Here is a 13,555-nt window from a genome sequence, read left to right as displayed (position 1 = left end):
ACTGTGTCGGAAGGAAACGAACAGCGTGGTTAACGGTGCTGCGGTGATGGACGAAACAGAGTGTTGACTGTTCTGCAAGGAAGGATGAACAGAGTGATTAACTGTGTTGTGGGAGAGCAACAGGTGACCAAACCGTGGACTGTGATATACGTGCTGCATGACAGAAAGCTGATGGTGCTCAAACTGAACGATCAGACTGTGTGTGTCAAGAACTTTAACCCACACCGTGAGACCTTCGATAACTAGACTGGAACTTAACAGTGTAGGTGTTGTCGAGGTGGCTCGACACACGGTGGTTCACACGTCACCTTTCGCAGGTCCTTAAAACGTGTGACACCGCACCTGAACGTAGTAGAGGCGCGGTAACCTGTACGAAAATAGAGATCAGTAAAGAAGGGTATTGTTACTTGGAAAATTTGCACAATAGTAGGATAACAGAGTAGCTAGCTGACTAGCAATAGCTAGGGTAGTTAGCTCACTTAGCTTCTCAAGCTAACAATGGACGGGAATAGCCGAGGCGGGCGAACCTCCTCGAAGCGACACTGCCCCACGGGGGAGCACGCAGAGCTAGAACCGTGGTGTGCTACTCAGAGAAGATTGTTCTGGGTTTTAAGAGTGGAATTCTCTGTGGTGAAGTGCGTTTTTCGGCTATGGAGAAACATAAACTTGAAATCAAGGAGAATTGATTTCTGTAGAGAGTGATGCGGGAGAGCGTTGGCTGTGGCGCAGCGAGGCTGCGAATGGGAAGAGAATTAACTTAGAGAATTATAGGACGAGATTCTCGGGAAAGTAGTGTGAAGGGAAAAATTCCCGAAGTCAATTAAGGAGTTTAGGTTGTGTTGTGTGGTGCTGAAAAAAGAGCTTGCCTCCCGGAGTGGGTCCGCAAGAGCGAACTCTGTGGCGGAACGAACTCTGCGCCGCTGGTTGGTTCGGGAGAACGCCAGCGAACGTAAACGCTAAAGAGCCGTGCCTTACATAGGTGGTCCTCGTGTGAATTTTCTTTTTTGTGGAAGCGTGCGGTGGTAGGTACGCGAGGGCTATCTTTTGTGAAAAGCTACGTGTGAGCTAAAGCTCAAGCGACCCTTCCCTCCCGAACCCCTTTTACAAAATAACACTTCTCCACGTACGTCACGCACGGAAAAGGTCACTAGTGAGAGAATGATGGAAAGGAGGGGAGAGCCAGCAAAGTCCAGTGAAAGGCATCAGGGAGATTATCGCCAGTATGTTTTCGCTCTGGTGGCGCCGGGTAGTTTGCGAGTGGTTGTCCCTCCCGGCTGGGAAACCAGTGGCTCCCAAGGGATCGAGGGACCGTGTGCGAGCTGAGTATTGCGCTCCAGGGGAGGAAGCGGGACGAGTGTACAATCTGCAGGCACGTCACAGGGGGGACGACGGATAATGCAAGTAAGCATGAACCCACGAGAACTCTCGAGTGTGCGAACAAGGTGGGGATAATGTCTTCGTGAGCCTACTAGAGGTGGAAGCCCCAAATCAGGACAGTTGCGACGAAGCAGGGCAGCGAGCGAGTTAGGATGCCAGGCTAAGATGTGTGTTGCGGGAGGGAAAACGACTGGCAGCACGGAGATCCAGCGTCTCACTACGCAGACGGCGGCGTTGACAAAGGCAGTTGAGACAATGCAAGGATTCTGAGCGCGCTGAGCGATAGTGATAATCGTGAGAACATCTGCGGAGGAACGAGGGCATTGTTACATGAACTGGCTGCAACCGAATCGCAGTTGTTAAAAAGACGAGTACTCCCAGCATTCCAGGAGAGGCGGCAGGAGGAAACCAAGTCCAGCAGAATAGTGGCAGCCCCGCCCAAGCAACCCCGAGCGAAACGGGGGTGAGGCCTCAATCTCCCGCAGCCTCCAGCTCGAACCACAAGGTGGAGGAAGTGTGAGAGTGCCTCTGAAGGAGGTGTACTCAAAGGGAACACAGGTGCAGGCTCTTTTTGATACAGGCGCGACACGGAGTTCTCTACACCCGCATTGGGCCGGCATTCTTAGACTTACAACAGAAGTGACTCCCGAGCCGATCAAGATCACGTCCTCAAATGATGCGTCGATGCCAGTGAAAGAACAATGCGTGAGGGTGCCTATCCGGCTCGGCACTTGGGAAAAGGATATCGACCCCTGCTGGTTGCATATATGAGCCAGCGTGACGTTGTTTGTTGGTTTTGACTTCGTCGCGGAGCCGCCCTTATCTGGGATACCCGGACAGGAGAGTTGAGCTTTCCGCACAACGACGAAGAAAGGTCTCGGTCAACAAATCTAATTGACTTGCCTCTGAAGGCACAGGCCGATGGCCGTCGAACACACGGGGACACCCTCAGATTGTTCAGCGTGTTACTGCAGTGTCTTACCACCGTGAGCGACAATGCCCGAGGCTCTGAACGTCCGCAGCAGCACGGGGTGCCGACTCTGCGCCTGCGTTCGCTGTAACGGCAGGTACCAAGACACAACAAAAACGTAGTTCCGACCTTCGGTCCCAACCCCACAGGCCAGTTGCCCGGGCGGTTCGCGCGCTACACTACACATCGTAACACACACTTAGGCCCACTGCCCGCGAATTGACCGGAGCCCTATAAGGCTCGTTGGCAACACGACACAGGCTCCAAGTCGCGTGCGCGGAGGCGCATCGCCGGCGCTACATTCGCTTCTCTCTGGTGAAAATGTTCGTGAAGTGGGATGCCGTTAGGGCAAGCCAGTGTGGGAAGTAGAAACACTGGCGAGCCTCAATAACTAGTGGCGTCCGTTGTTGTACAGCGGGCACCACAGAGAGGAAACTTATCTTGGCGGTTCTCCGCAGATTACACCTCTACGGCTCGTGGTGCTATGACACACAAACGAACCATGGGCTTGCTGAAAGTTCGTTTCTCCTTGTGGATTGGGAAATGCGTGTCGACTAGATCCCGCTTGCTCACAGGGCTGCAGTTCGTCCTTCCCGACATAGGGAAAACGCACCCTGACCAAGGAGTTCTCATGCGGTACCTTTTTCACCGCGGGCCCGTACCCGGTCTGGGGGGTGCGTCCGTGCCTTGTGCAAGGGGCGATGCAGGCTGCTTCCCTATGCGGTCTTCGCGCCTTGTACGGACGACCTTCCTCTTGAACCACACACTTTACCTACCTGGCAGACTGCGTTTTGTCTCTCTCGCCGTCATGCAATCTGCTTGTAACTGCACCCGCACCACGAAACGTCCGCGTCGTCACGCTACCGCTCTGGCTCGACAGCGGTAACACTTCAGCTTCGCATGCATCTTTTCGAGCGCATGCACAGGGCGCACTCACGTCGAGAAAGTGTGTTCCGCACTTCTGCCGAAGCGTGTTTGGAGAAATGGTGATCACCCGTGATCCTCTCCCGAGAGCAGACTCGGTCCGTAATGATACTAATTTGCTGGCGCCTGTGATCTGACGGGTGTAACAGCTGGCAGTCTGCTCCGATTGATTGGCCGGGTCGTGCTCAATCTGAGGACACGCGTCGTGGTGCCAGCAGTTGAGGTACCGCGGCGCAGATTGACAGTCAAGCTACTAGCTTTCGAAGTTTCAGTCTGAATGTCTTCGCACAATCTTTGAGCCCCTCCGCAGCAGTGACTTGCGGTGGAAGTCGGACCCGCGTGTGCGCGTGATTCTAACGCTTCGGCACGTGTGTCTTGACATCGTCAGGAGTTGGGGTATTCCCTTTGCACTCCAAAGCAATCTATTTTGTCATTCCCCCTGTGCAGGGGCGTCTTTGGACTCCTTCCTCCTTTATTTTCTTCTCTTGCCTTCGGAGGCTGCGTTCTGGTGGAATCTTTAGTCCTTCGTACTGCTTAGTCTCGTCGCCCGGAAACTTCGCCGTGGGGCGCGGGGGATCTGCGCAGTAGTAGAGCGCTCGCAGGTGCCTAGGAACTTGACCTGTCTTCGCGACAGGAGGGCGAGACGCAGAAGAGGCTTCTTGCTGTCTCAATATTTGTGTGCAATATGCGTTGGAGCTCTACTTCGGTGTTCCTTGGCCAGGCGTAACTAGCTGCCTTTCTTCTGCAGTCAGCTCGAGCGCTTCTTTCTGCAAGCGCTATGGCGTCCACCGGCAGTTCATCTCCAGCGCCTCGCGGAGAAGTCTCCGGTTCTTCTCGGCGCATGGGTTTCTCTGTCTCGGCACCCCCACTCAAGCCCCTACAGGCCTTCACCAGCTTACGTCCAAGGCACTTCGGGCCGAGTCCCGGAAAGGGACACGATCTGTCTCCGCTGTCCCGGGCTAAGCCCCGGACCTCACTTAGGAACAAAATAGATTTCCGGAATACGCTTCATCCCACTTTTCCTGAGTGCAGTCGCGCCGAGCTTCCTTGCGAATCTGCAAGAGCCTTGTGTCATTCATCTTCCCCGGCGGCTTACGCACATGTTCCTTGGCCGTCTTGCTCTCCTTGCCGACGATGTTTCCGGTCGCTTGCTCCGAGAGGAAAGCGACGCCGCCACGCGGCCCTGTCTCTCATTTGTTTCTTCATATGTGGGCTAGTTTCTCTTACTTCTCCTAGACACCCCATCTTTCCCTGCACATTTTCTCCCCCGTCACAACTTCTACGTGTAAACGCGTCTGTGTTCCCGTTTGACGAGTTGGAGACGGCTCATGGGACGGATGATCTTGAGCAGCCATTGCCGTATCCTTTCGACGCCACTGCATGCAGCTTGTCTGCGATCAGGGAGCTGTCTGAACGCTTGTTGAATGTGAAACAAGGCGGTTCATCTTTTGCACATCGACAACGACGCCGGAGAGGGGACCCAGCCCTGGAGGCTGTCGAGAAGGCTACGAGCAGCGGAGTTTTCATTGAGAAGGTATAGCGCTCGCAAAAGAATACATACAAATACAGCTCTATCTATACAGCTAGCGACTGGCCATCCAAACTCAGCAGCATGGTACCGTCAACTGAGTGCGAGAGAGGCGTCAGCGAGGTGCACAGACAACGTTTGGATCCACTCCTATCTCTTGATTTTGCTTCTAAAACTTTCTGAACAAGCACCCACCCCCTCCCTTGAGTTTGGTCTTCGCTGTTTTTGAGGCAAACTGGTTTCCACAATCTCTAGGAGGCCGCGGTTGTATTTGAAGCGCTATTCGTGTGGATAGTTGCTTTGGATTGTATCCTCGCGATTTCTAAAATCGGACTAGGAAGATACCTCAGCCGCATCCGAGAAGAGTTATCTGTACACCCAGGGATAGCCGGACATCGCACCCGACTGGTAACAAACATGCATAAGAATACAAGGGGCAAACTGGCCAGGTCGCTTATCCTGTTTGGGCGGCCCTCAATTCGGACGAACAACAACGCCGGTAGCGTCACTTCACACTTTGCACGGCCGGTCTGACGCAGGCTGACGGTAAGGACCGCAGGTATGCTCTAAGACACGTCGTGCTCCGTTGACGTATATCTGGTGGGGTCCTTGACTGGCTGGAGATTTTGTCGTCCGCGTGCTTGTATCCCTGTCTGGATATACTTTCGGAGACGTGTTGATCCGTGGTTGTGTGGCCAACCGGCTTTCCGCTCGAGACGGGCTTTGTCGTGGCGGAGCCAGACAGCTGAGAAGGAGTTGTTATACTTCCTTGTTGTGTGTCTCCATTTCATTCAATCTAGCTGGAGCGTCGCATTGATCTTCGGCGACAAGCGAAGATCCACCTGAGAGCGGCGTTTACAACGCAGGGCGCCTTGCCAGTCGATGAGTTGACCTTCTTTCTGCCTTACCACGAAGCCGTCCAGGTCTGTGCTCAAGAACGGGATAAGTTTCCTAGCGACAAGAAAGTTCATTATGGCGGTAGCTTCACTCTGCTGAACGGATATAATAAAGGACGGAGTGGCCTCTGACTCACTTGTTTTCTCTTAGGCACGAATATTCGATCCTCTTTGAGCTTATTCCATTGAGTAGCCGCTTCTTGGGGTAGTTCTTGAGTGTACCGTCTTCAGAGGGGCACCCGTGTCCTTGCTTAACAAGGACGGCTTTTTGTCACTCCTCTGGTGCCAGCGTTGTCTTTGATTGTTTTCTCTGAGAGCGGTGATGATTACTGCAACCACGTCGACGGCGAGCAACGAGACCTACGGCTGTCTTGGTCAGATTGGGTTCGGCCTTCATAGAGAGATAGCCACTGGCTGTTATTTTGCCGCGGATGCGCTCAGTGGGCTCAGTCCCTAGTCCCTACTCAACTCATCTTCCTTTTCTTTGTGGTAGCACTACGAGCCCTCTGTTTCCAGATGAAGGGCCGTACCTGTTCTTCCCGGCTGACTTGCTGCAGTTCGCGAAGAGTTGGATCCCGTGGCGTGCATGTGAAACATTTGGACTGTTTCCCCGGCCCGCGTTGAAGCAGATCTTGAGTTATCGTATGTACGCGCATATGTGGTGTAGAAGCGCTCTGTTGTGACATGACTTTTCTTTCCGCCAACGGTGTCTTTTGGTGTAGACTGGATGGCTTAGCGTAGCTCAAAATGGCAAGCAGCTACCCGTGGAGCCCCTTAACAGTCGTCCTCGTGTCTCCTCTTTTCCTAGCGACGGTCCTTTCTCCCTAAGCAGTCGTGACAGCTTTCTTGTCGACGACATAGACCTGTTGCTGCTTTCGCATGTAACCGGATCCCAAGACGAGGTTCCAGAGGGACATTCCACAGAAGCAGCAGCACCCAGGGTTCTCCCAGGCGGCGGCGTAGCGAAGGCGCCAGCAAAGGAGAACGTAACCTCCGGGCGGACCGGCAGGACCGAGAACGCCTTGGACGTCTGCCCGCCGTTCGTGTTTAAGACGAAACTTCTAAAGCCGCTGAGAAAGGAACAAAAAGCAGTCCTTGAAATTGTGTACGTTATCGGTGAGTGGGGAAACTGGACAGTCAGATAGATTTGAAGACCCAGCCACGACTGCTACTCGATTGGAGACACAAGCGGCAAGTCCGCGTCTGCGACTGTGCAACCCTGCCTTCGGTGAGGCGAGTGCCAAGCAGCTCAAGCGTCCGTTTTTCTGAGTGTGTTCACAGTTTGCTCAAAGTTACTCGAGTGGTCGTCCGACTGCGTGTATTTGGGTCAGCATGTCCTCTGGGGCAGCGTTGCTGCTTAGCTTGGTTCATCTGAGAAATTGTCTATTCCGTCCTAAGTTGTTTGACTGTAACGAAATGCGCGTGTGTACTCCCGGCAGGGCGACCGTATCGTCCTCTTCCCCGCGCCACCCCGTTGACAGCCGTACAATCGGTACTCTTTGCGGGCACTTCAGCATGGCCGTCCCCTTACCGCATCCGAAGGGGTGTTTCAACGGCTGTGACGCTGCCATCGAACATCTCTTTCGGACCTCAGGGAGCTCAAAGAATAAGAGAGAAGGTAGAGAGACAGGGGGGGAGGACACGATGTCTTCTACTGACTCCAGTTTCTCCGTAGAAGACTCTTCCTGGAGTGGTTGTGTACAGCTGTGTATGGCTATGCAGTATTGATTTTGTATTGCCGAACTATATTCATAAGTCCTTGGGTCTTCTCTTGCCCCCCTCGCAGCTTAAATCCCACGACATCCCCAATATGTGTCCCTGTTCATTGTCATGCGTCTCCACAGACGGAAGATTAACTACGCTGTTGGGCACTTTCGTACACGCGGCGTCTTCCCTTTGTCGGATCATCTATCCCCCAGTGTCAATCTAGTCCTGTTCGGCTGGTAGAAGCCTAGTATACTTGTGCTCAGTCTGGAAATGAAGTTCTCCGTTTGTCTCCAGTGCGTCTTTACTTTCCGCACTGACTCTGTCTGTTTCCGTCGGAGACAGGTCGGGTGGTATGTTTGTACAGGGTTTCGCAGTCGGGCCACAGCAATCAAAGTACACGGACATGCGAGCTTGAAGGCGCTAGCCGGGCTACAGGAATTCCGGTGGAGAAACGCATCGCTGACACCCGCCTTGCCTCTTCTCAGCCACCCGCATTGCTTATACCTACGCGTCATGTAGTTGCCTGTACCAATGGCCAGTGAGATGGACGTTTTCTCCATGGTGGGGAGGTGGAAACACTTGGTGATCCCTCGGCGTCTGCGGTAGCCCCTCCTTATCCATGTGCTCTCTGTGGCCCTCGATTTGTGTTGTTTTTTGTCGTAGTACAATTTTACCCAGCCTTCAGGCACGGGTGGTCCTTGGGTACAGTCAAGCTCTTCTTCCATTCCAGAGTTCTCTGTTGAGAGGCCTTTTCTGTTTCTTTTTCCGCTTCCCATGCATCTCGGCTACTTGCTCTCCGCGGAGCGGTACATTGAAGTCTCGCATAGCGGGAAGGTCTTCTTCCACGAGTGGTATCGCCTTCACAATGATGCCGCGAGGCTCGAGGTAGGCGTCGGATCTAGCGGTTGGAGAAGCACGAGGCAAAGCATCCCCGGGAAAGTAGACACAATCTGCTGGGTGTGTCTTCCCGTTCTGCAACGTGGGGTCGGCCGTAGTTGATCATGCGTAGTCATGGGTCCGGTTTTTGAGCCCCCCCCCCGTTCGCTCCAAAATGCAATCTTCACACCGGTGTTGCACCAGCATCGTTTGCCTTCCGCGACTAAGGAGCGTTACGGTTGTCCGCATCAAGCCGGAGGGGGACCCTGCCGTACAGAGCTTGGAAATATAGAGACTATGCTTGCTCACTTTCACTCCGCGGAGAGAAGACAAGTGTTTTCCGTTTGTGTGTTGGTTTCTTCATTTTGATAGGGTCCTTTTGATCCAGTCGCGATTGCAGCGCTCCAAGGCATCCAACCGGGAGCTCCAAGGTTATCCCGGTTTCTCCGACAGGACGTCGGAGCACAGGCAGAGATACCAGAACCCCCCCCGTCGCATGTCCTGACTCACCTTGTTGCAGCGCTACCCAAAAGAGCTTTCGATTTAGAATACTTCGACAAAATTGGAAACGTTTCTTCCAGCTTTGCCTCTCGAGCCGGCCCCGAAGGCAATCCTACGTACACTGAATTGCAGGTACGAAACAGTCACGCACGGTGGGATGACTTTTTGCTGGGTCCTTAACGGAGTAGATGAACAAAGTGTTTTGTTATGGCACCCTCTCCTGTGTTCGGGTAAATTTACGGCAAGTTATATCGAGTATGCGATTCTTTTCGCATTCTGTGTCCGTGAAGGAAAGCGTGCATCACGAATCCGGGAGGTCTCCGTTGGAAAGGAAGTAACCTGTCATGAACAGTGCTCCATCCATCACCTGTGCACTTACAGTCGCTGGCTGTGAACGTAGAAACTCCGAGGTGTCTGTTTCTGTAGACGTTGGCCCCGGCTGGGTCCCAGGTGCCGGCGTTGCTCCTATTGTCTATGCTAGTGTTCATGTTGTTTCTGATTGTGTAAACAATTCGTCCGTTAGCCATTCGAGGTCTCCTTGCCGGTTTCGCATTGCGACCACATCGTGCGACGTGTCTCCGCTTGTGCCTGCTGTGCCCGAGTCTTGACACTTTTCCCCTGTTATCGGGGCTCACCTGTCTTTATCCTTTTTCCTTCAATCCCTTCGTGCTGACCAGGTATTTCCTCGCTTTCCGTTGCTGGGAGGTTGGAATACAGACTTCCAAGTACAGTACAGCTTGCCTGCGCGGACGGCGATCTACAAGCACGTCGACAGCAGCCGATACACTCTCAACGTCACTCTGGGACCTCCGTTTCGCGGTGTCTATACCGAAGATATCTTTCTGAATATTGCTTTGCCAACAGGTGCGTGGCTTCGATACGCGTGACGCGCCACCGTGCTACCTGTACCCGGTGGACTGACACAAACGGGGAAGAATCGGCGCATGTACCATGTAGAGTCCAAGGAAAAGTAACGCTGCCACGTGACGGAACTAAGTGGTTCGGCAGAGGAGAAACGCTCTTATTGTTACGTAGATCATGAGCATACAAAGTCAGGCGATTCGACGACGGAACGAACTTCGCCGGGCGAAGCCTGCATGTGAATGTTCCGAATCCTCGTCAGCGAGACCTGCGGCAGATACATGAGAGGACTAGGTGTGCTAGCAGTCGGCAGTCAACAATTCAGACGGACGAAAAGTTTACTTATGTTTTCTTGGGTTTAGGTCACAGTTCCTTGCTTTCACCACTGACCGAAAGGAGCAGACCTTCCATCAGTGTCGTTATGATACCGTTTGGTCTGGGCAGCCACGTGTGGATGTGACCGCGTCTTTTCTTATACCCTAGAGAGCAAGTAACGGATAATAGCCGCATCCGACTATTGTCAGGTGTTTCCGTGGTGATCGCAGGAGCATGCAGTGTTTTCAACACTTGCTCAGGAGTTGCTGTACTTCTTGTCTCACTACATAAGAGACGCTTTCCCTCCGTTCGGGATGCTAGCCCTGTTGTCCGTACCGCGTGAGATGCTTGTACGCTGTTTGGGGCATTCGGCTATTTAGTAGCCTGTACGTGAATGTGTTGTCAGTTATCACCTGTTCTCATGTATAGAAGTCTATTATTAGCTCACGCGTAAGCGGAGGATTCCGAGTGAAACCTCAGGGGTATCGAAGGAGGACGTTTCTGTGCGTTTATAGAGCTATATTGTTTCGGTGGATTTCTGTTTGTCTTTAGGAGCGCACAACATTACAGTCTCCAGCCCTCGCCCTGTTGACGCAAACAACACGTCTACTTTGCATTCCTGGTTGGACATCGTGACTTCTCGGCCTCTGCTTCACCTTCACTTCCACTCCTCATTCGTTCCAGACCGTTATCTGTTACAGCACAAAGTGCAAATCACCTATGACTACCCTCCTTTCTTCGCTGTTGAGGTTTTCAAGCAGTTTCAGATTTGCTTCTTGATCTTCATCCTCTTCGCCCTTGTTATCTTCCTTCAGCGCGTGCGATACAGGTATGTATCCCGTGGCTAAAGAGGAAATAAGCAGACCGGTGCCCCGTGCAATACATGTATATATGTTTACAAAAGCACCCGGGGGGGGGGTTTTCTCGATGTGTCTGCTGCGCACATGCGTGTATCCCACACACACAGGGTGGTTGCTCTATGTACTTGGGCGTTACGATGTCATCCCTGCATGTGGGCTTCGGAAAAGAATTGTCTCTTGCACGCAGCTTCACTTTTTGGGCAGACTGTGTGTTCAAGGGTAGGCAGGTATGGAATGGTCTTGAAAAGTAACGAGAAAATGTCCCAAAGACTTTTCCCACAGACGTGTTTTTCATATGTTTTCTGCATATGAATACGTATGTGATGAGAGACTGCCCCAAGAGCTAGGTTTTGATATGTGCATACGCCCCGGATATAAGTTTATGAGAACCGCCCTATCTGCTGGTTCACATACGGACATAAGCACACATGATTAAGCGGCAACAGATATATCAAATCCTGTGTGCTTTCTTTTCAGCCTCGCTTCGAGACAAGAGAAGGAAGAGCTGAAAGTTCAAGAAGTTACTCTGTCCGTCAGACGACACCTGCTCGAAGTATTCGAAGAAATTGCTCAAAGTACAGGTCTGTCCTAACTTCTCTTGACCAGCTGCATTCATTACTGTACCTTTAGGCCATCGGCTTCAGGCGGCAGTAGTAGCAGTAGCAAAGATACGCTATGTTCAGGGCCGGTGAGCCGACGGCTTGGCCTGGTGCCCCTTGGCGCGCGCACATGCAAGTGAACTGAAAGGCGTGGAAAGGAATGAGCCACTCTCTCCGACTTCACCTATCTCCCATTTCTCTTGCTGTAGTTACGTACGTACGCATCTGCTTTTATATACGCGTGTATAGGTGCATTTAGATATTTAAAGAAATACCCGTACATAGATTTATTTATGGAGAGAGATGCTAAGGTGTTTCCGAAGGCTGCTAAGCGTGTGTGGCCGCTTGTGCCCCCGGGAACCGTGGGACCCCGAGGAGCCCGCGGAGGCGTCTTTACTGGCGAGTCGCAGGTATGAGTGTGTCTGTTCTTGTGTGTAGATGACTTTATCGAGGCAGTGTCGTCCCTGTCAGGAGACGCACCCGGGTCGGATACAAGTGCCTTTGAACAGAAGAAAAGACAGTGGAACGTTGCTATGGATCGCGGTTTGACCTCAATGAAAAAGCACCTCGGGCTCTTGTCCGAAGAGACGAGAGAGTTTTTCTTCCCCCGTCTTCTTGAGGCATTTGAGTGCTACAAAACCCACATCGAAAATCTTGCAGCATGCAACCAAGACGATGAGGAGGTACGGGTTGTCCACCGTGTCCGAGAAGCTGGTTGAGGTCAGGTCTGTGGCTGACCATGCAAGAGCCCCCACACAGTCCATCGTATTTGCGAGCTCTGTCGAGGGGGTTAGTCGTCACGCTGTCCCATACATGGAGGAAATTGCGTTGTGTCGTGTTCCGTCGTAAGGAAGGATGTACGTGCATACAAGACGCCTACACCATCTACAGTAGGCTGCGCCGCAGCTCACGGGATTCTCTGTTATTTTGTTTGCGGCCGTGCGGACACATTTGCTGTATCCGTTGCAGTCGATACGTAGTGGGTCGGACTCTGTCGATAAACATGCAGTTCACTACTAGGTGTAGGCCATTCACGACTGGCAGATCCCTGAACTTGCAGCCGATAGTTTAACGAGTGACGCACGTGTGTGAGGTATCCCCGTATCAAGCAGCATCTGCACCGGGGGACCCTTCACCGCCGGGATGCTGTGAATTCGATGTGAAGAAGCAGGCACTTGACCACATACTAGAAGCAGTTTAACGTGTCCCTACACCGGCGAGTTCCTTTTCGCGGCTTTCCTTTCGTGTGTACGCAGGCGGAGCGAATTGCTCAAGCCAAGGCAGATCTAGCCTCTTCCGAGCTGTTGGCACGCATCAAAGAGCCGCCATCTGCCACTAAGCGCGTAAAAGAAGACTAGCGCTAGCGCCCTCTTTGCGGCACCGTGTTGGGCTTCTGCGCGATTTAGCTGTCATGCCGGGAGCGTATGCACCCTGCGTGTAGCGAGAGAGGGAGGGCTACACCGGCACTTGCAAGTGTGTCGCAGGTTTGTTTGGTCTTCGCCATGATAAAGGGCCTTCCTTCTTGAGCTTATCAACGTCTGCAGATTGCTTCCAACAGTTCCTCTACAATTTTCTGGAGTTTTTTTTGTTTGCTTGACGCCTTCTCACGCGTTCGCCTATACCTGCTCTCGTCTCTGTAGCAGTGCTTTTCCGAAACCGACCCGAGCACGCAAGGGGGGAGACAAGTAGACGTGCAACCTGATCAGAGATACTCTCGCATCAGGGAGCAACGCCATTTGTGACCTTTCTTTTGTGTAAGTCCGCCACTTCGTTCTCACCAGTGGCGGTCCAAAACCATTCGCAAGGGTAAGGGCCAACAACTAAGATGGTCCCCGGTGAAGGCTCTTATCTGTATAGTCCAAGCCGTCGAAATAGTCGCAGGGTTCTTTAATCGGGATATCGCTGTGTGCGTGTCGGCAATGCTCGCCTTCTGTCTGTGCCTCCGGGTTACACTCTGTAAAACGACTGTTCGGTCGCTGTTTCAAACATCTCCCTACCTGCCGAGGATTGTGTTATCGGTGAACAAAGTCTCCTGTAACAAACCCCAGTGGCAACTGTGAAGGACACGTCACTAGCCCGCCGTCGCCTACGCGATTTCCTGACGGCCGCCTGGTCTGCCTCTGTCTCTCTGAATATTTACA

General features: G+C 52.7%; 1 protein-coding gene across 1 annotated transcript; it reads left to right on the top strand.

Moving 5' to 3' along the window:
• The first annotated feature begins 3,324 nt into the window (after positions 1-3,324).
• Positions 3,325-13,552, top strand: CSUI_000956 (ribophorin i protein). The gene is made up of 11 exons (XM_068061162.1): positions 3,325-4,805; positions 5,600-5,722; positions 6,418-6,811; positions 7,135-7,313; positions 8,066-8,287; positions 8,651-8,911; positions 9,457-9,643; positions 10,508-10,784; positions 11,293-11,396; positions 11,853-12,097; positions 12,671-13,552. The coding sequence occupies exons 1-11, from the start codon at positions 4,050-4,052 to the stop codon at positions 12,770-12,772; spliced, it is 2,850 nt and encodes a 949-aa protein (XP_067926870.1). The 5' UTR covers positions 3,325-4,049; the 3' UTR covers positions 12,773-13,552.
• The last annotated feature ends 3 nt before the right edge of the window (positions 13,553-13,555 follow it).

The sequence above is a fragment of the Cystoisospora suis genome, assembly GCF_002600585.1.
Source record: "Cystoisospora suis strain Wien I chromosome Unknown contig_375, whole genome shotgun sequence".
Lineage (NCBI taxonomy): Eukaryota > Apicomplexa > Conoidasida > Eucoccidiorida > Sarcocystidae > Cystoisospora > Cystoisospora suis.
This window is presented reverse-complemented; position numbering and strand designations above follow the sequence as displayed.